Source organism: Echinops telfairi, unplaced genomic scaffold, assembly GCF_000313985.2.
Source record: "Echinops telfairi isolate 266 unplaced genomic scaffold, ASM31398v2 ScPeMD7_23;HRSCAF=83, whole genome shotgun sequence".
Lineage (NCBI taxonomy): Eukaryota > Metazoa > Chordata > Mammalia > Afrosoricida > Tenrecidae > Echinops > Echinops telfairi.
The window spans coordinates 58,158,982-58,186,101 of NW_022103920.1; the positions used below are offsets into that span (position 1 = coordinate 58,158,982).

General features: G+C 38.4%; 1 protein-coding gene across 1 annotated transcript in view; it reads left to right on the top strand.

Annotated features, from left to right (window-relative positions):
- AKAP9 (A-kinase anchoring protein 9) overlaps positions 1–27,120 on the top strand; it is a 162,053-nt gene that overhangs the window by 106,890 nt on the left and 28,043 nt on the right. Inside the window, exons 19-27 of the mRNA XM_045288755.1 lie at positions 8,836–8,998; positions 11,878–12,090; positions 14,631–14,863; positions 15,715–15,834; positions 18,535–18,711; positions 19,323–19,427; positions 22,693–22,845; positions 23,202–23,381; positions 25,656–26,726. Coding sequence (XP_045144690.1) covers positions 8,836–8,998; positions 11,878–12,090; positions 14,631–14,863; positions 15,715–15,834; positions 18,535–18,711; positions 19,323–19,427; positions 22,693–22,845; positions 23,202–23,381; positions 25,656–26,726 — 2,415 coding nt within the window. The remainder of the gene's footprint in view (positions 1–8,835; positions 8,999–11,877; positions 12,091–14,630; positions 14,864–15,714; positions 15,835–18,534; positions 18,712–19,322; positions 19,428–22,692; positions 22,846–23,201; positions 23,382–25,655; positions 26,727–27,120) is intronic.

Genomic DNA, 27,120 nt, shown 5'->3' on the forward strand with positions numbered 1-27,120 from the left:
CAGGCCTCCTACACCCTCTTCACTACTGATTTGGATCACTTGTTGGATCACTATCTTTTCCTCCCACCTCCCCCTCTCCCATGTTCCCCCAGAACTGTCGGTCCCATTGTCTTCTACTCCAGATTGGAAAAACAAGACAGAGCAAAATCAAGCAACAATATACAACAAAACAACAAACCAATGACAAAAAACCAAAACACAACAAGAAAGAAAAGCTTGTAGTTAGTTCAAGGACTGTTTTTTAGCCTTTAGGAGTGTTTTCCAGTCCAGTCTGTTGGAGCACCAAGCCCTGGCCCCAAAGTCCACCTGTGGAATTCCCTGGGGACTTCGCCCCGCTCTGTTCCCTTGCTGTTCTGTTGCACCCCCTTAGTGTTTTGCCTCGATGTGACGGGATCAGATTGGGTGCAATTTCCACACTGCCTCCGGTGTTGTCCCCCTGTAGGGCTGTGGGTCAGTGAGGGACGTCATGTCTCATAGTGGGGCCAGCCATGTGGTCTTCTCTGTAGACTGGCTGCACTGGGCAGGAACATCGTCCTCAAGGCCTGGTGGGCCAGGATGTGCTCCACTCTCTCCTCCTCCCCTTCATCTGCTCCAGTGTGCTCTGATCAGACATGTTCCTCTCCCAGAGCTGCAGATTCAGTGCCGTCCTCTGAAATAAATTCTTCTGGGGAGAAGGGCTTGTGTCCACCTAGTTGGGATTGGGACCGGCCCCTCAGACTTCTCTGAACAGCCAGGATTTTGGTAATTTTTAAAAATCATTTTATTGCGGGTTCATACAACTCTTAACACAATCCATACATACATCCATTGTGTCAGGCACATTTGTACATTTGTTGCCCTCATCCTCAAAACTTGTGCTTTCTCCTTGGTATCACTCCTCATTTTCCCACTCCCTCCCCGGTCACCCCTCCCTCATGAACCGTTGATAATTTATCATTATTATTCTGTCATATCTTACACTGTCCATCGTCTCCCTTCACCTACTTTTCTGTTGTCCAACCCCCAGGGAGGAAGTTATATGTAGATCGCTGTAATGAGTTCCCCCTTTCCACCTCATCCTCCCTCCACCTTCCCAGTATCACCACTCTCACCACTGGTCCTGAAGGGATCATCCGCCCTGGATTCCCTGTGTTTCCAGTTCCTATCTGTACCAGTGTACATCCTCTGGTCTAGCCAGATTTGTAAGGTAGAATTGGGATCATGATAGTGGGGGGAGGAAGCATTTAAGAACTAGAGGAAAGTTGTATGTTTTATCGTTGCTACTCTGCACCCTGACTGGCTCATCTCCTTCTGCAACCCTTCTGGTTGTGTCCAGTTGCCTACAGATCTGCTTGCATATATTTATAGGTTTAGTAGTAAGGCAGCAGATGGACTTTGGACCTCCACTCAAGTACTTACTCAATGCAAGAACACTATGTTCTATTAAATTGGCATTCCATGATGCCCACCTTCAAGACACTCACTGAAGACAAATGTGTGCATAAGCAAATGTGATGAAGAAAGCTGATGGTGCCCGGCTATCAAAATATATAGCTGTCCGGGATCTTAAAGGCTTTTAGGTAAACAAGCGACCATCTAGCTCAGAAGCGAAAAAGCCCACATGGAAGAAGCACACCAGCCTGTGTGGCCACAACATGATTTTGGTAATTTTATCAGCCCAACTAAACCCACTGCCATGAAATTAATTCTAACTCACAGCAACCCAAAGAACTTTCCCCGTGGGTTTCTGAGGCTATAAATTTTTATAGGAGCACAAAGCTTCCTCCTTGTGGAACCACTGGTGGAGTCAAACTGCTGATCTTGGACTTAACAGCCCAGCGCATAACCCTCTAGCCACCGGGCTCCTGATAGCTGCCAGAGTTAGAGGAAAATCTGGTTTGGCTACAGCAGTCTTAGGGTTAAGCCTCCGACTTATACAACTGCTAAGTTATTTTTTCAGACTAGCTAGAGGACTCAGAATAAGGGGAGATTTGTCATTTCCAAGTTGCAGAATTTTTTTATAACAGTTTTATTGGCACTTTATCCAAATACACAATTCAATAGTACAGTCATTACCACAATCATTTTTAGAACATTTCTTCTTCCTTATACTCATTGTTTTTAGTGTAATTAGCATTTTTCAACTGTGGCAAAAGTATACACGCCGAAACATTCTCCATTTGAACAGCTGCTACATGTATGATTCAGGCCATTGATTATGCTCTTCATGCCGCACTTTCATCATTGGTAGTCTCTTCGGAATTATCCCACCACCACCATTGACATTAACTCTGCCCCTGAGCAAAAGCTCTGCCTCTTTCACCATGGTAACCATTGGCCAACCTTAGTTTCTTTTTCAGTAGTTTTCTTCATAAAATACTCACCATGCACTTCCTTAGCTCGCTTTTTGAAAGTTGTACATACATCACAGTTCTAGTGCATTCATTGTGTGCTCCCCAGTTCCTCTCACCCTCCCCACCCCCACCCCCAAGTTGCAGAATTTTTGACAAGCAGCTGCCCCTCTTCTTCCACACACCATCTCGTCGATTTTGAGCTCATCTGTGAAGGATTGGGGTTGTTGGCTTCTTTAAATAGCCAAATTACTGAAAGTGGCATAAAGTGGATTTTTATTGTTGTTACCTGCTTGCTTTCCCAGATTAGACAAAGGCTTTGTGGGTTTAGGGTATTTCATTACTGGCTAGAGAAAAGACACTGCCTTGGTTAGCTAGTGCTGCTGTCACAGAATGCCCAGGAGCCTGGGTGTCCAAATCTAGGGTGCTGGCTAAGGGAAGGACTCTCTTCAGCTGGCTCTGAGCAGAGGCCCCTATTTCCTCTCAACATCTGTAGGCCTGCCCTTCCTTGGAGATTTCCATGTTTCCCGGCTTTGGAACCCCACTCTGCTCCCACCTCTTTTTTCTTGGTGTGAATCAGGGCCTTATTTCTCTGTTTTCTTCTTCCTCATAAAAGATGATGCAGGCAATACCTCGGGGAAAACCCCTTTACGGGGCTATGACCTGAGGAAGGGTGTGGCATCCGACCCTGATGCCCTTTGAATTGATTGGCTGATCACGTCAGATCCTATCCTGGAGGAGGATTGCATCATTAGGTAACTGTCAAACTACTGAGAATCATGACCCAGCCAAGTTGACACCTAGCTAAGGGGTACACAGTTCAATCCATGACAGGCCCCCAAATGAAAGTTTTTTGCCTTATTAAAAAGAACTTAATTATTGAAAATCTCTTAATATTAAAAAGCAAGGTGTTTATCTTTTCAAATTCTTAATAGGTAATTTATTACTCTCTAGGTTTCTGGAGTAACCAGAGGCTAACTCACTTTTCTCACCTGTTACTTGGACTTTTAAATTTTAGTCAAGAGTTCATAAAATTTTATGTGGTATACTTACCAACTAACATATATAATGCAGCTGAAAAACAAGGCGTTTGTTGCTTCTTTTTCTTAATGTTTACTCTATAAACAATTCAATGCGGAAACGTGTTATAATAGCCTATCTGTATTTAGTTTCAGGAGCTGCACGAAACAATGAGTATTAATTTTAAGGAAATATCAAAAACAAGTATTAACTCCATTTTCCAAATGATTTTTTGAACTGAATTAATAGTGTGGACTCAGTGATTTAACATTTTAAATTAAAACACTCTTTTAATGTCATGGAAAAACACCAGCTTATTTTTGAAGCATTAATAAACTGTTTAAATGTCCCGTTCAGAGCTCTGGCGTGAAACATGGATCCTGCTAAGCAGGCTTTGTTATGGGCGTGTTCATTCACATTCCACCTGTCAGTGTATCTATAGGTAAGGCCATGATACCACACCCTCTGTTCTGACCTTTTCCCGGAGGACACTGACTAGAATCCTTTGGCTCGGCCTGAGAGACTATCTGAGTAGTAGCTCAAGCTCAGAAGACCTTTTCTTTTTGAATTGAGTAAAGCAGCAAGAACAAGGCAAATCATGTTACAACTGCATTTGTTTCTCAAGACGGCTTCAAAGGAGATTTAAAACTTGACCTGCCAGCTTCTGCTTGGAGAGCTTATTTATTAACACAGACCTGTTTGATACTGAAAGCTACCTTATTGCTCAGCTTGCGAGATATTTATAGTTTCATTTCGTCAAGGATTTAATTAATTATTCTTGTTGAATGGAGGTCTTTTTATTTACTTGCTTAATTGACTTATGTTTTTTGTTTTTGCCTGTTTTTTAATTTAGTTGAGGTTTTCATTGTTATTGTTATTTTTTGGTTTTGATTTTTATGATGAAGACCTTGGTTTGTTTTTAGTTTTTTTTAGATTTATGGGCATTTTTCCTGTACTTTCTCCTTTTTGTTGTTCAGTCTTATGGATTAACTTTTTAATGTTTATTTGGTACTGTTTAGAATAATGTTCATACTACTACAAAAAATGTCTCTTGATAAACTAAAAAGAACTTTTTAAATAGAGTGAAAACTTGATTTAGCAAATGAGGACGATTGGCAGCTACATCTTGCAGAATGGATTCTTATAGATCTTACTTAGCAACTGTCAAACTCAGTGGCTCATGGTTGGAAGAACAAGATGAAGACATTTATGAGGTGGAATCTCGAGTCCCTTTGCCAAATCCTTTTCCTCTGTGTGAACATTTGGATGAAAATAACTCAGTAATTGTTAATACTTCTATTTTTCATTTTAATCATAAAAGAAATGGACACATGTTAAAACTTATTTCTAGAATCTCACTACCTACTCCTCCTTATTCAGTAAGTATGAAAAAACTATTGCTTTAGTTAAATACCTGTGTATAATAAGAAGTGAAACTTGAAGTGTCTTTAGTGAGATTAACTGCGCCACTATCCTTTTGTGGTGTTTGGCATGCTATGCACGCCACTGTCATGTTTATTGAAGGCTAAATTTGGGCTAAGAGCCCCAACTTGGCTACGTTTTTAATTTGAGATAATATTACAGTTCTTCAATGCCAGGAAAGCTGTATAAAAAGATCCTGCTTGCCTTTAAGAATCTGTGTGTGTTCACTGTGCCAGTCTGAGTGAAAATGAAATGTGTTCGAAAATGGGCATTGAGTCTAAAATCGAGCCATTAAGATATGTATACTATCAGATGGCATACTGACTGTAGTACCAGACAAGAAAATAAATTATTTTTCATCTGGCTGCTAATACTATAAGGAAATATTCTTTGGAGCTTTCTATATGAAATATGCTTTACAAACATTGCTAAGCGTGTTTAGCATAAAGAGTCTACATATTTGATATTTCTGGTTCAACACATTCATATATTGTGAATTATTCACCACAGGCTACTCAGTGAAACCCCAAGGGTTCAGCACTTCCTAGCCCTTTGATATACTAGCTAATATTTAACAAACCAGGTGATTTCAGAAGTTGGTCTTATTGCCTGCCCTGCCGCTTATATATTGATAAAATATTTTCTTAATGCTTTACACATACATTATAAAAAATAATTTATTGTAAAATGTATTAAATAAAAGACTTTCCATTTTAATCATTTTAAGTATATAATTCAGTGACATTAACTACTTCACTATGTTACAGAACGAAACTATTTTTTTTCCAAAAGTTTTCAGCAACTCAAACAGTACATTACATACTTTTAATGCGGCAGTAATTAATAGGTCTTATTAGATAACCATTTGAAAGGAGTCTCGTATCCTAGTAAAAAGTGTGTATCCTCCCTGTTGCAGATGATTTTAGCTTGCTAGATTTACTATATTTGATTGTTAGAGCTTATTTATTTTTGTAAAACAAATTGTTTTATATGATAAATAGAAAATATTTAAGGATAATTAAGATGTTACTAAGAAACAGAATAGAAGCCCTGCTAATGTAGTGGTTACGCGTTGGACTGCAATCTGAATGGTTGGCAGTTCCAAACCACCAGCAACTCCATGGGAGAAGACTGCTCTTTCTACTCCTGTAAATAGTTACATTCTCAAACTCACAGGGGTTCGCTGTGAGTCAGTAATGACTAGATGGCAATGAGTTTGAGTTTGGGGTGTTTTAAGGAGCACAATATTGTTGCAAAGACTTATTTAATTTTGTTATCTAAAGCAAATATTTATTTTGTTGGTGTCTGTAATATAAATTTGAAAATGAAAAATATCCATATCCCTTCTGGCATAGCTTTGAACTCTCTTAGAAGTTTCGTAATATTTACCAGAAAGCCACTATATAATACACAAAAAAACTTTATATTTCCATATGTAGAAGCAATTTATGTAATTTTAAAATGTGTGTTTTGGCAATAAATTCAGGGATATAATTCTGTACAAGTTAGTTGATTAGTTTATGGTCATGTTTCTTTATAATAAAAACTGTGCATTAGTTATGCACATTCAAAAGGAAAATAACCCTTTGCCAATCAAAGGTGAAAATATTTTTGCACTAGCAATATATTACAGACATCTCAGGAAATATTTTATGGTTATAATTTACACTCCGTTTCTTAGGAATCTTAAATGTGTGCTTATATTATTTTCAAATAATAAAATTTTAATGATTTTTAAAACATTAAAGTAAGAATGAATGCATCTTGGAGATCCTGGAAATTGATGTAGAGTAGCCATAAAGAGCTTTAATAACTCTAAAATTAATTTTCTATCATCAGTACCACTCAGATGGAAAGAGCAGAGGTCTTGTGTTTACCAATAAACTCTTCTTAAATATCACAATTATATGATGCATATGGTGACTCTGTAACCAGCATCAACTCAGTGGCAGTGAGTGAGTGATATATGGTTATTGATTTTTAAAAGTTTATTGAGTGGTGTTAATCTAGAATTAAGTACTAGAAGAGGAGCCTTGACAGTGTAGTGGTTACACCTTAGGCTGCTAACTGCAGAGCCAGCAGTTCAAAACCACCAGGCACTCCTCAAGTGAAAGATGAAGTCTTCTACTCATGTAAAGAGTTCAGATCTCATGACCACCCTACCTGTGATGCTCGCCATCATGAATATAGGTGCTATAGCAAAATATACTGAAGAAACTAGATGGGGACTGGCTATCAGAAAGAATAATGTCTAGGGTCCTAAAGGCTTATCTTCAAATAAGCAGCCACCAAACTAAGCCCCCGTGGAAGAAGCTTCTGTGTGATCCAAGGATGGCAAATAATATAATCCAAATGCGAAGAAGGGAATGGTATCAGAGCTTCAGTTGTGAACTCCTGGTTTGCAGAAGGCTTTGGATGACAATAGAAGCCCAAATCCATTTGCAGGGTCCACACAGATTAAGCCTCAGCTAAATCCCTCTGACCAAAGTCAAGGGATGTGAATAGACTTGTTAGCAGACATACAGCATTGTAAACTTGATTATGGAGGATATAGTTAGGTTAAAATGTAATATCTTACCATTTGATTTCCTTTTTGACTCATTTAAAAGTTGTTTCCATTTTTTTAAAGTGTAAATGAAATACACGTATATTAAGCCTCCTGTAAATCCCCTCTGACCACAGACTAGTGATGGTGTCAAGCAGAGCACGTTGGATGGTGGATTATTGGAGATGCAGTTAGGTTAAAATTTAACACCTTGTCAGTTTGATCTCCATTTTGACTCATTTTAAATTTGTTCAGTTTTTAATATTTTCTACTTTCTTTTCGACTAAGGTTTTTCTGTTTTACTTTGTTTTTGTTGTTAGTTTTTCGGATTTGTGTATTTGTTTGTTTTGGTATGTTTTATGTATATTAAATCTAGGATAGGTAACTTTAGAAACAGTAACTGGATCAATGGTTCCTTTTGAGTATGGCAGGGTAGGTACAGAGGAAAATGGGGAGCAAATAACAGTGAGTACAAGAAAGAAGAAAGTATTCTAAATTCTATTGTAGTGGTAATTCTACAATTCATCTTGATATGCTTGAATTATCAAATTGTATGATATGTGGAGTATGTGCTGGTAATTTTTTTTAAGCGTCATAGTCTTGGGAACTCACAGGACTGTACCACCCTGCCGCGTAGGGTCGCCCTGAATCGCAGTCGGTTCAATGGCAGTGAGAAATTTTTTAAATATTTGAGCTCAAAATTTTCCCTATGTAGTTGTTTTGACAAGAACAGGTGATAATCAAGTACTGACAATCAGAAGCCCAGAAACCTAAAGTGGAATCAATTCTTTTCTGCAGTGTCATACCGTGGTCCAATTATCTCCTCGTTGAGAATTTTAGCCTTGAGTCTGTACTTTCTCACTTTAGAATTATTTAAGAATGAGGTCAGTATGTACCAATAGCAGTATTTAAAAGAAATCTGTTGTGATGAATGCTTTATGATCCAAGATTTTTAAAATAAACTGAATAGTCTCCATAGAGTCTTGTAGATGTTTTACAGATGCATAGAAATATATAGCTTTTCATTTAAACACATGTTTATAGATGTAATTTATTTTTGTTGTGCCACCATGATTTTATCATTAATGTCATGATGTTATGTGTTATTAGCCCCTCAAAGTGCCGATGCCGAGTCACAGTCAACAGACTACTTTAAGGCAAAGTAAATAAAATTGGTCGTGCAGCACAGTTACATGAAACACCAAAGAGCCTATGCTTCACTAACTTTAGATCTCCCTTTATCTGATTGATAGAATGCTGATCTAGTGATTCAATGTAGTTTATTTCCAAAAGAAGCCTAGTGAGTAAAACCAGAATGCACTTCTTTTGGAAAGCTATACATAGCTAATCTACCTTTTACTGTGACGTATTCTACTAATGTTATAAGAAATATTTAAATGACAGCAATTCAGGAAGCTTGACTTTTATTTAAAATCTTTTAGCTTTAAGTGGGGAAATAACTAGTATTCCCAATGGTTTAATTCTGTTCCTTCATGTGTCCTTTCTCTCCTTGTTCAGCTCGAGCATGCAAAAGTCACACAGACAGAGTTGATGCGTGAGTCGTTCAGACAGAAGCATGAAGCGACAGAGTCCCTCAAGTGCCAGGAAGAGCTGCGAGAGCGCCTTCAGGAAGAGTCTAGAGCCAGGGAGCAGCTGGCTGTAGAGCTCAGTAAGGCTGAGGGTAAGCAACCTGCTGTAGGTAACTAAGCCTGGAACATTTTAAACTCTGGAAATAGAGGTTTGGATGCACATCCAGGTTTAGAAACCACCAAGCTAATATAAGGTGACTACTGAAGAGCCCAGAGGAGCCCTGGCAGCATCTTGGCTGTGTCTTGGGCTGCGATCTGCAAGGTCAGAGCAAGGTGAGGCTTTCTACTCCAGTAAAGGTCTACCGTCTTGGAGGCAGTTCTACTCTGTCCTGTAGGAGGATTGCTTTGAGTTGGAATCTACTCAATGGCAGTGAGTTTTCTGAACAATTATTATAGTTTATCTTAAAAGTGCTTCCAAATAATTTTTAATACATATATCTAAAATTATGTAAAGAAACTGACAGAATACAGAAAATAATACAAATTTTAGAAATTCTAGAAATGAATAACGATGAGTTGTTACCATAATCTCGTCATCCTAAAACATCAATCTATAACTTATGAAGGATTCATGAGGGAGGGGGAAGAAATGGGGAGCTGATATCGGGCTCAAGTGGGAATAGAATGCTTTGAAAATGATGATGGCAGCATATATGCAAATGTGCTTGACACTGGATGAATGTATGGATTGTGATAAGAGAAGTAAGAGCCCCCAATAAAATTATTTAATTTTTAAAAATCTCATAACTTTAAAGTATTGAAATTACACTTAAAACATGCTAATAAATAAATTGTTCAGGTTCAGCATTAAATTGTGGAGCCTGGATTAAGACCATTAAAGCCACATAATCTTTTTGTTCTGCCATACTCTGGTGGGGTATTGACTTTCTAAAATTACTTAAAATAACAACTTTCTCTAGTATATTTTAAATGTGATTGAGTTCACAATCATCTGAGTTATACGAGGGGGTACCCCCGCAAAAACCCGGAATCATCCCCACCCCACCTCCCAAATATTTAAAAATGTTTTTAACAAAATAACCTTATCACCTTTCAAAGTACTCGCCATTACATTTAATACATTTGTCAAATATGCAATTCCATTCTTGGAAACATTTTTCAAACTCATCTGTTTGGATGGCTGACAGCACCTCCCTCATTTTTTTCTTCACCTCTTCTACGTCATCAAATCACTGTCCTTTCATGTTCTTCAATCATAGAAGCAAAAAGAAATCACACGAAGTGAGGTCAAATGAGTAAGGTGTGTGGGGCAAGAGAGAGGCATGCTGTTTTTCACCAAAAACTGGCACGCTGAGATGGCTGCGTAAGCAGGTGCATTGTGGTGGCAAAACCAATCCCTGGTCTGCCACAAATAAGGCCTTTTGTGTCGCACACTGTTATCCAGTCTCTTCAGGACCTCTAAAGAGAAAGCTTGATGGACAGTCTAACCTGGTAGAACAAATTCCAAATGCCTGTTTGGGAAGTTGATGGATGTCCAGAATGATATTGATGTCTGATGACACAAAATGTCATTAGTCGACATTTCACCTTTTTAAAACAAGAAAACCACTCGTACACTTGAGTTTTCCCCATAGCGCTGTGCTTGTAAGCTGTGTTCAACATCACAGCAATTCTCTGGCATTTTTCCCAAGCAGGATATATTTCACAGCCTCACACTATTCTCTTAAACCAGCCATCACAAATAAATCTGATTTGAGCGATACTGCTTTTACAAAAAATTTAACTGTAACCAGAGAGAAACTTCCCAAGCAACGCCACAGGGTGCACTAACTCAGAGTAAGTTGCTCTATGCTCACCTAGAGGGGAAAGATGCGTACTACAAAAGCTCCGCTCTGCCCAACACAATTCTGGTTTCTCGAGGGGTACCTCCTGTATTCAACTTTCCAGGAATCTATTTTGTATGTTTCATATAAAATTAGTTATATGTCCATGTAAGTTTAATATAACAAAGTAATACAAAGTTCAGAAAAGTTTCATAGTCACAATAGTTAATAAGAAAGTGACTCCATGGAACATACCATAACAAAAGTTAATAGTTACTTGCAAGCAACTTTCTAAGGTACAGCAAATAGTCTCCTTCCAGCTGGCGGAACAACAGAGAAGCTCAAGAACCAATAAAAATTACACGTTTCCCACGAGTTTCCTCATAAAGCATTATCTATGAGGCCCGAAGAAATCTACATGATGCCCAGCCAAGGTGCTTAGTTGATCAAAGATTGTAGTTGTATCATAGACGCATAAAGAGGGGAGAGCTATTAAAGAAAAAAAATACTAACAGACACCTTACTTTGATTTTAAGAGGTTTTATTCCCTTACCCTCAAAACCAAATATTAGCCAGAAAAGTTCCTAACCCAAAATGAATCCTGCCAGTGGCTTTTTTTTCCACTCAAAGTTGCTAATCTTTTCTTTCCTGTTCAAAGCCAGGCTTACTTAATTTAAAGTTAAAAAGGTTCAAGCCTGCAGATGATGATGGACCAAATTCCACCTTGAGATCTGATAGCAGTTGATCTCAAGAAAAGGGAGATGTCAGAGTTCAGTCAATATTACAATAAGGTTGATTTAAAATTTTTTTCTACCTCCTTATAGGCTTCATTATAAATAGCCTACTTAAAGCCATTTGCTTTCATTGGGTTTAGAATCAGAATGGTCTCCCTATATGAATGTAGAATTACTGCTCAGAATGAACCATGGTCCAGTTATCTTCTCATTAAGAGCTTTAGCCTCAGGCGTGTACTTTCTCACTTTACAACTGTTTAAGAATGAGGCCAGTATGTTTAGAAAAGAAAAGTTGATGGCTGCTTATGTCAGCAGCAAATATATCCAAGAATTGCAATAGTTGGATTCATTTAAAGTTTTGCTACCTGTATATCCACTAATGTTTATATTAAAATCTGAGGGTAACATTTGAAGTGACACTTAGTCCCGTTCATGGTTCATTTTACTCTGTAGGTGTCATTGATGGTTATGCAGATGAAAGAACTTACTTTGAAAGGCAGATTCAGGAAAAGTCAGACATCATCGATCGTCTTGAGCAGGAGTTGTTATGTGCGGGTAATAGATTACAAGAGCTGGAAACAGAGCAGCAGCAGATCCACGAGGAGAAAGAGTTACTGTCCAGACAGAAGGAGGCGATGAAAGCAGAGGCAGGCCCCGCCGAGCAACGTATGTACTTTTCAAACCTTGCATGAAACACTGTTAAGATTTATTTACGCTCTTTAAAAGTTCACCATGCCTTGCCCCACTTTTTCAGTGCCATGACCATGTGCTTTATATAAAAATCAAACCAAAAGCACATCACCATCGAGTCAATTTCAACTCTTAAAACCCGTAAGGACAGAACGAAACTGCCCCATAGGTTCCTAAAGCTGTGAACCGACACAGAAGTGAACTGCCGCATCTTTCTCCTGAGGGGCAGCGGCGGGTCCCAGCCATTGTCCTATTCGTTAGCAGCTGAGCACTTTAACCACTGTGTTTTATAAGAGGCCTAGAAGACATTAACAGAAAATCTAACTTCTTTGCCAGTGTCTTACTGGGCAAGCCATGTAAAATTGGAATCCCCCTCCTTTGAAATATGTTGCAGAAAGAGTTGCCCTCAAGTTTCTGCCTCAAGAGAAAGCTGCAAATAACGGTGCGGAATATCTTGAAAATTGTGTAAGATTTGGTTCTTTTCATGGAGAAGCAGAAGAAATGTATACTTGTATAACTCAGAGCCCTGACTTAGCACAAGTAGTGAACAGATAGCAGCGGAGTTTGGCCTCCAACTAGAAGTGATTGAAAAACTTCTAAGAGACTTTAAGTTTTTAATTTAGAAACTATTTTTCATCTTTTCCTTAAGTGAGAAATTAAGTAACATCTTGAAGTTAATGTCTGTTTAGTGGTTTAAAAAAATGTCAGGTTTTGCAATGACAGAGCTTTAAATCCCCCCCCCCATTCCTTTTTATTTTATATTGCATAATATAGTTGGAATTATAAATGTGTAATCACTAATTTCACTTTATCAATTTAAAAATATAAGTTGTTAAAAGTATATATAGTGAGTTTTTTTCTGGCTGCTCAAATTAGTGTAACATAGGTTGAGGGTTGGCATTTTTAATATGGGAAATATGTATATGATACTCATAATTATTCAAGCAGTATTGAAGCTTCTCAAAATGTTGCCATTGATGATAATCACTTCAACTTTTGCTTTTAGTTATTTTTCCCTTTTTGTGCACTTTCTCATTTTAGGAAGTGGAAGGCATATATTGTATTTTTTTGTCATTTTTGTTTTATTTTTTCTTTTCCTATTTTTGTAGGACTAGTAGATGCTGCAGTCGATGCAGCACCTGGAGCAGGTGTGTTTTGCGATTGCATGGCAGGCTTTGGGTAGCAGACTTGCAACTCAAAGCATTGGATGCCCCTTGAATTTTCAACTAACTAACATACCTCTAATTTTGTAATTCTGTTGATGTGATGCATACCTAACAGCTTTTCTCTTTAACAAAAAACTTTCTTACAAAAAGTTTACATAAATCCACTTTACCAAATTAGATTCCTAGTGACCATCATCTTATATCTGTTTTTGCATAGAGAAATTTTAAAGAATATGTTGGTGTTTTTTCATTAACCAGTATACTAAACTCTTGTATCCTCTGAATTTTCAAAGGATCTTTCTTAATCTGGAAGTATATAAGATGATGGTATCAAATGGATATGTGAAATCTGATCAAAGATTTTTCTGGTTGATTAACTTTTTATTTTAATCTCTAATATCAGTATTGTTTATAGAGATACTTTTTTTTCTGTAGAAGAGTTCTAGAGTTTTCTATCAAGCTATAGTAGTTTTATATAGATAGTAGATAAAGACTTTTACTTTCATCTTCACTAGAAAATTGTACTTTTGCTGTGTATACTCAATTATTACATTATTATTGATAATAATAATAGCTTACACTTAGATAGTCCTTAACACACCATAAGACCTATTCTTTACATATATTAACTCCTTTAATCATATAGTAACAGTAAGAGATCAGGACTGCTATTATCACATCAATGGAAACTAGAGTACCTTATGTGTCACACAGGAGATAAGTGCCAGACCTACGATTTAAACCTACAGTCCCTCCAGGTGAGCACACAGCTCATTGCCTCTCATTCTTGTCGGCTTCCCTTTGCACATGCATGCAAGAACCACAGAGGAGTACAGAGTCAGAAAGGAATAAAACTGACAGGAAATTTTGAATGCAGATATGTTTCTTCATGGCCTTGACTAACGATTTCGCAACATTTGATCTTCATGTGTGTTATGTGTGCATATAAAAGTGATTTTATGGTTTTGGGATGAATAGATTTTTGCCTGGGATAAAGAAAACAGTGGCTTTTTCTTATTCTTGAGCTTCACGTTTAGTTCTGCATAGGGAAAACAGACGAATCAGTCACTTGCCATGCTGCTTTCACAGAAATAGTCTAAAGTGACAGGACACACTCTTTTTTGTCAATCCTTTATCAGTTTGTTGACACGGGCCCTTTTACTTACGTAGAAATATGCTAAGCTTTGTGATACTTTTCAAAAGTGAATATTTAACTGATTTTCTGTGCCTTTGAATTAAAACTCAGATTTTTATCTCATGAAGAGAAAAGTTCAACAGTTATAAGTGATTACACAATCATAACACCATTAATTGTGATTTAACATGGTATATCTTTACATTTGTACACAGAATTACTACAGGAAACAGAAAAGCTAATGAAAGAAAAACTAGAAGTGCAATGTCAAGCTGAAAAGATACGTGCTGACCTACAGAGACAAGTAAAAGCTCTAGAAGTAGATGTTGAGGAACAAGTCAGTAAGTTTCTAGAGCTGGAACAGGAAAAAGGTGCTGAATTGATGGACCTCCGGCAACAAAACCAAGCACTGGAAAAGCAGTTAGAAAAAATGAGGAAGTTTTTAGATGTAAGTGTTCTCGATTCAAATATTGTTTATCATGCGGAATGCTAGTGAGTTACAATAGCTTCATGTACACGTATTATTTTACCAATTGAGTACTATTCCAGTAATAAAGTCCAACAATTGTTTTTGCTATCCAGCTATTTGAATTCAAATAGCCTAATTGTACATAAACCCTTCCAGTTAGTCCTTCACAATTCAGAATTAAGAAGCTTGTTTTAGTCTCTTAACAAATTAGTCAGAACGAGCATGAGTTTTCAGAGCTCACGACTGCCTTACCCTCAAATGGTGGACGCACAGACAGCAGTGTGCTTGGGGAACAGGATGAGAGTCGTTGCTGGGCTGTCACAACAGCTTCCAGGAAAAGGTTGAATCTTGCTTTCCACACAGATGGGCTTTGTGGCAATTTTATTGAAGCCTGATGATGTTTTCTTCACAGACTTCAGAGGGAGATTCTGTGCTCTATAATTTTTGGTATAAACCTATGTTAAGATGAAAGAAATTGGTTTATCAAACAACTTGTTTTATGTAATTGATTAAGTTGATTAAGATACCAGTGGAATTGCTCCTTTATTCCAAAAAAGTAAGTGCAGTTTAAGGAGAATGCTTTTATTCATTCTGTATTTCACATTAGTTGAATAAAGAAAAATTTGAGCTTCAAAATACACTTTAATACTTGAATTTTTGTTCCAGAACCAAAATAAGCTATGTACCATTGCAAGAATGTTACCTTTCTAAATCTTTATAGTTTGAGCTTTTCTCTGACAGAATATTCAATAATAGATCTATAATTAAAAGGAAATGTAGCTTCAGTACATATTGTTTCATCTGTAAATATTTTTATTTTTGAACTCCAGGAGCAAGCCATTGACCGAGAACATGAGAGAGATGTTTTCCAACAAGAAATACAGAAACTAGAACAGCAGCTTAAGGTTGTTCCTCGATTCCAGCCTGTCAGTGAACACCAAACTAGAGAGGTAAGAACTCTGTTGAGGTGGCTCACGGTACCTTGTATCTGGGACAGAAAATAAATATTGTACATCCACACTGATAAAACTAAGTCCCAAGGATCAGATCATTATGCAAAAGTCAGAATTATGAAAAATTGAAGAATGACCACTTCACATAATCGAGCATAGCTACATCATTACAAAACTGCCAAGTTGACACAAAACTGTAAACATCACAGCTGCTGCTAGTCTTACTTCGCACCATGATGTTGATTACATCATTAATGCACAATGTGGTCAAACAGTTGATTTTTTACCATTTTTATAAATATGGAACATCAGATATTGAGACAGTTGGTATGTGTGGTGTAGGAGTATATAAATCTTAAAATCAGAAAGTGTGGTATTATTTCAACATGAGGTCCCTGAAACCCTAAAAATTAATGTTTGAAATTCGGACTGTGCTCTATTGAAATCCTCCCCATCTGTATACATGTTCTGGTATTGCCCAGTTAAATAAACTGCCCTGTTTCTATTCCCAATAAAACTGATCAGAAGAGTTAGCGAAGATTATGTCTTTACTTCCTCAGCTCCTCTTATCAATTCACTCGTGAAGTTCCCAGACAGCTTGTATTAGTGCGGTGCATTGAAACTGATCTTGTGGAGGTTGACTGTAATCTCACGACCATACCCAAGAATCTTCTTTCTGTCCTCACCTCCCCTGACCATTCAGTGGCATTACAGCCACCCTCTTGAAACACTTCCTTCTCTTCACTTCTGTGATGCCCTGGGTCACGGTCTAGTCTGTTTGTCCTCTATCCAAAACCTAAATGATTCAAGGCCCCAAAATTGTCCTTGGACTCCATTTCCTTCGGTCATCAATTTTCTCTTTCTAGTGATCACCTGCAAATAACTCCACATTTGTGTGTCCATCTAGGACCTCTCTGTTGAACACCAGACGTGACTATTCAACTGCCTACTGTCCATTTAAGGAGTCGTAGTAGCATAGTGATTAAGCCCTTGGTTGTTCCAGCCCACCAGCCATTCTACAAATGAAAGACCTGGCAGTCTGCCTCCGTACAGACTGGAGCCTTAGAAACCTAGACAGAAGTGTACCCTGTGTGGTGGCTACGAGACACGCTCGGCTGTCCTGTATGGCCACTGTGAGACAGAATGGGCTCACTAGCAATGGCTTTGGGTTGGTGGGGTCTCTCTCTCAGTACCTCCATAGAGTTCTCAAACGACCTTTCCTAGAGAGAGCCCTGATTCATGATGACTCCTCACCAAAGAAGCATGAGATAAAAGTATGTTTCTTCTTCAACCCAGTAAATTCTGTGCATTGTATACCTTTTTTATTGCTAACTCCTAGAATTCATCCTTCATTTCATTTTTTTCTGCACCCTAATAATCCATTGGTGAGCCTAGTCATACTGTGTCTGTCCACTTTCTGTCATTTCTTTCCACTTTCTGTCATTTCTTTAAACCTCACTCATCATTTTTGGCATGGACCATTGTGGCAACCTTCTGTCCGTTCTTCACTGCTTTTACCCTTTTCACCCCCTCTGTCCACTTTCCTCACAAAATACAGAAACTTAGTCAGAACTCAGTATCTATCAAATTAACTCTCTGTGAAAGAGGTAAGATTCCATTTATGCATTGCTAAAAGGAACTTGTCGTAGCATTTAAGGGATTGATGCTTGGAGTGACAGAATATTTGAACTTGAGAATTTGGAGTGGTTATCTCCTGTGATGTAATATCCTTATGCTGGGAAAGGTTTGACTTTCCTCATTCTTGAAACAGAAACTAACAGGGATGTGGAAGCTTGATTTTCTTCAGGAACTTTGTGATCCATTTGTTTTCTCCCTGCTTTGCCTCATCTGACTCCTCAACTTCGGATTGCTCTAGATGAGAAACAATCCCATTATTATCATTTGCTGTGCCTGCTTTGTCGTCTTTTCTTTTGACCCTACTCCAAATCTTAGTCTGCCCATTACTGTTATCGTTTCTCCTCAGTGCTTTTATTGTTATCACCTTTGATCCTGGAATTAGTGTTAACCTTGCATTTGGTTAATGTTCAGAGAAATAATACTCATTTTAAAATCTTACAGAACTAAGATAGAAACCCTTACTGTCCTTACTATTACATTTCTTTCTTTCTTCCCTTTTTGTAACTAAGGGTGTTCTCCAGTCGTATAATTAATTTCCTAATCCTTCCTACAGTTCCATTGCCCTTCCTGCCATCTCCATCACACTGTCTCTCATTTCAAGAGACCCGCATTCCAGAATCATTTAGCCACAGTGTCATTCCCTCCGTGTCATTCCACACGGGGCCTCATCGCCCTTCTGGGTTAGAGGATTACCTGAAGGAGACTATATCAAAGACTCCCTGCTGCATTCAAAATGATTGTATGGTTCCATGTGCTGACTGTAATCACTTGTGGAATAGAACATCCATGAAAGATTTCCTAGATAATTTATCTCACAAGAGGTTAAGTCAAGGCTCTGCCAATGTGTCATTTCTATTACGCCATGGTATAATGGTGCCATTAAAGCTCAATTACCCAGAAAAATGACACTTTGACTGAGACCAAAAAAAGTCTATCGTTACCAAAAAATATACTTAGCAAAGCATTCTGAAACACCTTGTAAAATGAGGGTGTGCTTTATCATTTCTAGCTTGCCGGCAATTTTTAAGTTGTTCTTTGTTTTGCTTATCATATTTCCAGGTTGAACAATTAACAAATCATCTGAAAGAAAAAACTGACAGGTGCAGTGAGCTCTTACTATCCAAAGAGCAGCTTCAGAGGGATATACATGAACGAAATGAAGAGATTGAGAAACTGGAATTCAGAGTAAGGGAACTAGAGCAAGCCCTGCTCATTAGTGCCGACCCTTTTCAAAGGGTGAGGTCCTTTTCTCTTTCTTTTTTGCGGTTATTATTGATGCTTTGATATACATTACAATTAAAAATTACTATTGACTTCTTATTGGCATTACTACATAATGTATACATGTTTATACCTATTGCTAATAGGATACCATATCTGCTCGGTTTTACTTCCAAAGGTTGTTTGCATACTATAACCCTGAGAAAGGAAGATCAGTTAGCCAAAAAGATTAGCCTTGTAATTATCGAGCAAAGTTGTGATGCAAAAGTAATAGTTGGGTGAAAAGGCTATGGGCACTGCTTTAGTCTGGTGCTTTCTCCTAGCCTGAGAAGCGATGATAGCCATCACCATTTTATTGTGGAAAACAAAAATGAATAAAAGAGACTAGTGTAAGGAAGTTTGGGAGCATAGCTGATGGAGGAATGACTTGTCTTTTATCTGAGAATTGTGTTTTGAGACTGTCAAACATTCCTATAAATTTGTAGGAAATGCCTTCTAGGTTGAATAATTTATTGTTCATGAATGTAAATTATACAATTCCATTTGGAGGATGATTTCTTCTCTAATTAAAATGGGCAGTAGGACTTATGGTCTGAACTTTTGAGAACATTCTTATGTATTTCAAGGTAGAGGATCAAAAACAACTTGGAGCTGTAGACGCCAAAGCAGAACTGTCCCTCGAAGTGCAATTGCAGGCTGAGCGCGATGCCGTAGACAGAAAGGACAAAGAGGTAAGGAGTGTAAGTGACAAAATGTGGTTTGAATTTCTGTAAATAAACTGCCTCGAGAATATCAGTTGAGCATAAGGAAATCTGGGGCCTTTTTTAGCCTTCTGCCCTAAGTTGGTTTTGAAAAGAATAAACTAGTGAACATGTAAATCAGCAGCGAACAGTGTTATGTCTTGAATTGAGAATCGAATGACGGTCTCCCTGTACTCACAATCATAGTTATATAGGAGCCCAAGAGACTAGAGAGAATCCATCATTGGCTCCCAGCTCATGCAGATATGGAGACAGGTCTAGAGATGGTGGATAAGTGGTTAAAATGACAGCTGGTTCTCTTCCTCTAGTTGTAAATAACAATAGCAAGCCCTCTGCCAGAACCCACTCACAGTAGAATGCTATTCTATGGTGCTTTATGCTCTACTGTCAAGGAAAGAATCCAGGTATGTTTTGCCTTATTGGTGAGAGTATGGAAAAATACCAGTCAACATTTTTGGACGTCTAACTTTGTGTATTGTTCACTCACTGCCACCTAGTGGGCTTCAACACATAGTGACAGAGTTGAACTGCCCTTGTGGATTTCTGAAACGGTGAGCTCTTTAGAGTTGTACAAAGCTTATCTGCTAACTGTGCGGTGAGCAGCACCATGTGTAATCCATGACACCACCCGAGCTCTTGTGTGTTGCGCAGTGCTGTCCAGTTGTAAAAGGAGCGGCTGACTGCAGGGAATGTGCTGTCTGATTAAGGAGACAGTTACACTTACAAAGAGTTACAAAGAGACAAAAACATTTTGTAAAAAAGAATGAAACAACACAAAGAGGTGCAAATTATGTAATCCAAACAGCACAACATCAAAGGGTAGCAAACTAAACAAGATTAAAACACATAGCTCTTAGCCTAAAAGACTTTTAAGTTATAATTAACTGTTCTGGTACTTGATTGTGATCACACAGGTTGGAGTCTGGCTGATTAAGGGGAAAGAATGCCCTGTAACAACATGGTTTGGTATTCAAGTCCCTAACGTGATGCCTTAAGTTCAGCTACTTACCAAACGGATAAGTACTGGTGCTTTGGACCAGTGCTTCTCAAATATTAGGGTGCAGGTGGCTACATGTTGGCTGTTAACTGCAAGGTAACAAAGCCACCAGCTGCTCCATGGGAGAAAGACTGGGCTTTCTCCTCCCCTCAAGAGTTACAGGCATGGAAACACACAGGGCAGTTCTACCCTCTTCCTATATGATCTTTATGAGTCAGCACTGACTCGATGGCAGTGAGTTTAGTTGAGTTATAACTCACCTGGGAATCTTGATAAAATGCAGATTCTGATTCAGCAAGTCTGGGGTGGGGCTTGAAGTTCTTTGGACCTAGCATGCTCCCCTAGAGTCCCAATGCTGCTGCTCCTGAGACCACACTGCAGAAATTGTTGTATCAGTAAGAAAAGCAAATATCCAGTGAGACAGGGCAGAAAATTTGACTCAAATTTGACTCATGTGTTGATGGTCAAATAATACCATGTCATCAGAAGTAATTGTAGAATAGGAGACAGGCATAGGTGTAAATACTATTATATAACGTTGAGGAAGATAAAATCATCACAGTTGCCAAAAGACTTGATAATTACATATGCCCACTCACTAAATGTACTTAACATGTGTCTATTGGGTTTAATTACTGGTGTTACAAAACATCCTAAGTATAAGTCTTGCACATTGCTTATTAGACACAGGATGCCTGATAATTAACAATGTAAAGCTCCAGAGAAATCTCCTCATGTTTGAAAAAAAACTGGCTTCACTGAATACCAGCCCTGTGAGCTGCAGGGCAAGTACTTCATCTCTCGGTCGCGCCTGCTCTCATCTCTAAAGTGAATATATCATGAGTCGGACCTCATAAGGTTGTTACAGGGCTTGTGTTTTTTGCTTTCATTACAGCGTTGAGCAGTAAATTATATCTAAGTGATAGCTATTTTACTAGTATTGATACTATTTCTGTTGAGGCAGTCCTAGGCTGAGTGATTTCTCTGGGTGTTTGCTTTGCCAGTGCTAAGACACAGTTCTAATCACATGCCAGCATGAGATCAGCATATGTCCTACTTCACCTTCTCGCCCAATAAATGATTTATGGGTTGTTTTCTCAGCCAGCTGCTACTAAATGCTGCTCCTGGGTCTCAGGCTGCTTCTTTTCGTCATTTATTTTATTTTTGTGGGAAAATGCGCACCACAAACCCAGCTCCCATTGCAGTTTCTGGATGCAATTGTCAGGACCCTTGGTTGATTTCCACAGTGTCAGCACTCTCATGGTTGCCATTGTAGTTGTTTTGCTTGCATTTGCTTGGTCTCTCTGCCCCTAACATTTATGCTTTACAATAATTGTTGATTTTTGTTTCATATAGATATGTAATATCTGTTTTATAGTTTTCTCCTTTTTGATCTGGATTTACCTATTGTGTTCTTGATAAGAATGCTCAAGAGTTACATTGCTTTGAATACAGCCATTTAGACCATCAGATAAATACGCATTTGAAAATGTACTCATCAAATATTTATTAAATATCTCCAAAGGCATGAGCTGTCTTTTAAGTATGATTAAAACTGTTATTATTCCTAATCAAACCCACTTCCTATAATATAATGATAATTAGCTCTGAATTTTTATTGTGAGTTTCAGCCTCTGTATTGTCTATCAAAGCAAGTGCTTTGCAAATAATGATAATCCATTCTCCACAATGAGCCAACTGTTCTATCAACAGTTGCTCTCCAATTTTCTCCAAAAAATTGTCTTACAAATGTACTCTGTTTCGTTTAGACACATCGTGTAGTCGTTTCTGTGGTTCAGAGGCTCTCTCGCTCTTGGTGTCTGCTTCAGCTTCCTGTTGCCTTGTGGGCTAATTAGACACCTTGGGCGAAAGTGAACAGCTCTTACTCCTTGGCCACTGAAACAACTGCCTCCTTTCTACAGCTCTGGGTGTTGTTTTAGCCCTTCTAACATAAACGAGAGTGAGGTGTGCCCCCTCTCGCATCTTGCCATGAATCTCTTTTCTTCCTCCATCAGAGGGCACGTTGGGCAGGGAGGGTCCCATGGCCTTCCTCAGATGTGTTTCTCTAACCGGGCAGGTGCTGATCTGACTGAGGAAAACAAACCACTTTCTTTCTGTGGTATACACATGATTTAAGGATGCATGCTTTAGAGCAGTCATACACACGCTTGAGAAATAGGTACTTGCATAAACTAATTTTGTTTTGTGGGTTTTTTTGTTGATAATTTTGGTTTTAAGATCACAAACTTAGAAGAACAATTAGAACAGTTTAGAGAAGAACTGGAAAATAAGAATGAAGAAGTTCAGCAACTGCATATGCAATTAGAAATACAGAAAAAGGAATCCACTACCCGCTTGCAGGAACTTGAACAAGAAAACAAATTGTTTAAGGTAATTAGTTTTTTGTTTTTTTTAAAAAAAAACCTCTGCCTAAGAATAATTTGTAGTTTTGGTCCTGGTTAGCCTTGTTAAGCATTTTCAAAGTTAGCTACTAAATAATACTGAGTAGCTAGATTAGAAGGGAAGTGGATTTGTGGGGGATTTATTTCAAACTCAATTTGGACATATAAACACATTTTAAGTGAAGTGTTTTGAGACTATCAAAATGTTTTCATAATTATTGAATAATCAGATAATAGCTCTAATATTTATACTTATTTATTCTAAACATGTAGTTTATAAGCATTAATTAATTTTAAAAGTGGTCTGAAAATGACATCTAAGTGGGATGATTGTTTTGTCTCTAGGACGAAATGGAGAAACTGGGATTTGCTGTCACAGAATCTGATTATGTCTCTACTCAGGACCAACATGTTCTCTTGGGGAAATTTACTCAAATAATACAGGAAAAAGAGGTGGAAATAAGTCAATTGAATGAACACATTGCAAAACTTCAGCAGCAACTTAAAATTACAACTGATAATAAGGTATGCTCATTTGAAATTGGTTTTTGCCTGGAATTAATTTGAGGTAGAATTGAAAAGGGCAAAATAGTTATAACTTTCTATTTCCTATTGAATTTTAAAGCAAAACTTAGTTTTTCTTTCATCTGTTAATTTTAATTTATTCAAGCACATTGATATCATAAGCTGTATGTATTCTTGTCCCCTCCTAATATTCTCAAAGGGTTTTAATGCTTCCCAGGTAGTTGCCAGTGACTCAAATGTCATCATATCACGCTAACCAAATTTATTAACTAAACCCACTGCCATTAATTTTATTCCGACCCATAGTGATCCTATATACCGTATATATTTGAGTATAAGCCGACCCAAATATCAGCCGAGGCACCTAATTGTACCACAAAAACTGCATGGAAAATGTGCTGAAAAACTCAGCTTATATAAACAAGGGGCCATCTAACTGAGAAACAACAGAGCCCACATGGAAAAAGCACACCAGCCTGTAAAATGACAAGGCGGCGAAAGGGTCAGGTATCAGGCATCAAAGACCAAAAAAAAAAAAATTCATAACATTGTGAACGAGGGGTTGTGCAGAGTCGGGACCCAGAGCCCATCCAGGAGAAATTGGACATCCCCTTGCAGAAGGGCTGCGGGGAGGTGAGCAGCAAATCGGAGTGCAGTGTAGTAACGATGAAATATGCAATTTTCCTCTGATTCTTAAATGCTTCCTCCACCCTGCTACCATGATCCTAATTCTACCTTACATATCCGGCTGGACTGGAGGAAGTGCACTGGCACAGATAGGAACTGGAAATACAGTGAACTCAGGACAGATGAACCCCCCCGCCCCCAGGACCAGTGGAGAGAGTGGTGATGGCCCGAAGGTGGAGGGAAGGAGAGGGAGAAAGGAGGAACAGAGAACAAGGTCTACATGTGGCCTCCTCCCTGGGGGACGGACAGTGGAGAAGTGGGTGAGGGAGACATGACATGGGGTAAGATAAGATAAAATAATAATAAATTATAAATTATCAGGGGGAGCGGGGAGGGAGAGGGAAAAATGAGCTGAGACCAGGGGCTCAAGTGGAAAGTGGGTGTCCTAAGAATGATGAAGTCAACATATGTACTAAAGTGCTGGACACAGATGACGTATGTACAGATTGTGATGAGTTGTATGAGCCCCCAATAAAATGATTATTTAAATTTAAAAAAAACTTGGCTTATACACGAGTATATACGGTATGAGGTTTCTTAAGATGTAAATAGAGTCCTGATGGGATAGTGATTATGTGGTGGGCTACTAACATCAAGGTCAGCAGTTCAAAACCACCAGCCACTCTTAAGGGTGAAAGATGATGATTTCTACTCCTGTAAAGAGTTAAGAGTCTCAAAAACTCACCAGGGCAGTTCTACTTTGTCCTGTAAGGTCACTGAGTAAGAATTGACTTGCTGGCAGTGAGTTGGGTTTTGATACTGGAAATCCTTGCAGGAACAGGTAGCCGTATCTTTCATCCTTGTGGCAGCTGGTGGGTTTGAACCACTGACTTTGCAGTTAGCAGTCCACTGTTTACCCAACAGTGCCACCAAGACACCACGTCTGTTAATAGATCCTCTAGTTATGATTTGGGTAAGATAAATACCTTTTGGCACCATCTGCCAATATTTCAGTATTTCGCCCTTTCCATTGATGGTTATGGGGTTGTTCTGAGTCAGGATCGATTCAGTGGCAATGATTTTTTGTGCGTGTGTTTGGTATTTACTTTATTGGAAATAAGCTAGTAGAAGTGTAAATCACCTTACATTTATTTGATTCTTTGAACAAAATTCTAAATGAAGTTCTTGTTTGATGAAATAAAGGAATTGTTTCCCATAGTGGGTGATATCGCCCCCTACGGGATGCTGGAAAGATTCAAACTCAAACCATTAAAACCGATTCCTCCTCACAGCGAGTGACCCTATAGGACAGGGTAGAACTGCCCCTATGGGTTTCCGAGACGGTAACTGTTTACAGGGGCTGCAAAAGCAGATACCTGCACTTTATCTTGGATGATGGCGTATAGTATACAAGTTTGTAATTGTCAGAGGGCGCCGAGTAAATTTTTTCTGAAAAGGGGACAGTAGACCAAGTAAGTTTGAGAACCCATGATCTATACCAACACTGTATAGTAGATGTCTACGAAGTATTTTTTAAAGTATTTTATTGTGTGACTGATGATTTCCTTGAGGTTCTACCCTAAAAAATCAAATCCCCCCCAGTAAGCATATGTATTACATACGTCATTTTTTCCTATTAATTTATAGGTTATTGAAGAAAAAAATGAACTGATAAGGAATCTTGAAATACAAATAGAATACTTGATGAGTGATCAAGAACAAGTAAAGAAAAATAGAGACGAAGAAGTAGAAAAGCTCAATGAAGTGATTGAAAAACTTCAGCAAGAGTTGACAAATATTGACCAGAAAACATCAGTAGATGCCAATTCCCTCCCGGATGAAGCAGATAGTTTAAAACATCAGTTGGATATGGTATTAGCTGAAAAGCAGGCTTTGGAAAAGCAAGTAGAAACGACAAATGAAGAAATGGCCTTCACAAAAAACGTACTTGAAGAAACCAATTGTAAAATGAATCAGCTAGTGCAAGAAGTATGTAGCTTAAAGAGAGAACGTGAAAACATAAGACAAAGTACACCAGAGAAAAATATTAATGTGCTTGTAGGTGATTCCAGCAAAGACGAAACTGAGCTAGACAGAGTCTTTTCTAAGGGTGCTCTTAAACCCCTAGGAAATCAGACTTACCCCACATCTCTTGAAGAAAACAACCACATACCCATAAGCAATTTGGAAGCAAAGTTGCTACAACTTGAGAGCACTGTTAGTGCAAAGGATTTGGAACTCATCCAGTGTTACAGACAAATAAACGACATGCGAGAGCAAGGGCGGTCTGAAGCAGAAACGCTTACAAAGAAGATGGTAAACCTACAGAAAATGCTTGAAGAAAATGTTGCTGCTGCCCTTGTGAGTCAAGTCCAACTTAAGGCCGTTCAGGAATATGCTCAATTTTATCAAGATACACCACCAATTTCATCAAAACCAGAAAGGACAGGTCAACAGAATTTAAATGAACTAACAGAAACAGAAATGGAGTCAGATGAGTCTGCCTTAACCTCGAGAATCTCAGAATTGGAAAGCCAGATAGCTGAAATGCATTCTTGTTTAACTTTGGAAAAAGAACAAGTACAAATCGCAGAGGAAAAGACTTTGGAGCAAGAAAAGAAGCTGCTGGAACTGCAGAAGCTGTTGGCGGACAGCAAACACAGGCGGGGAGAAGATGAGTGGGAAAGAAGCCCTGAGGGGGCTCTGGCAGGCCCCGAGGTTAGTTTGTATTGGAGTTCTCTCTCAAATACTCTGCCGACACTTCCCTAAAGTGATGGCTAGTTGTATTAAATTAAGTATGTTGTTTCCATCTTCCATGTGGCACAGAAAAAGTGTTTATAGAATTATTATTATTATACATGTTGTTATATCATGTTATTGCTACCAAAATAATGGATACAGACAACATTTTGTGGTCATGTGTGTGTGTTTTCCACAATCAGAAGAAAGTTTGAAACAGTAATTCAGCGAATGGCCCTGGGGGGTGTGTGTGTGTGTGTGTGTGTGTGTGTGTGTGTGTGTGTTTGTAATTCAGCGGTGGGTGTGTGTGTGTGTGTGTGTAATTCAGCGAATGGCCCTAGGTGTGTGTGTGTGTGTGTGTGTGTGTGTGTGT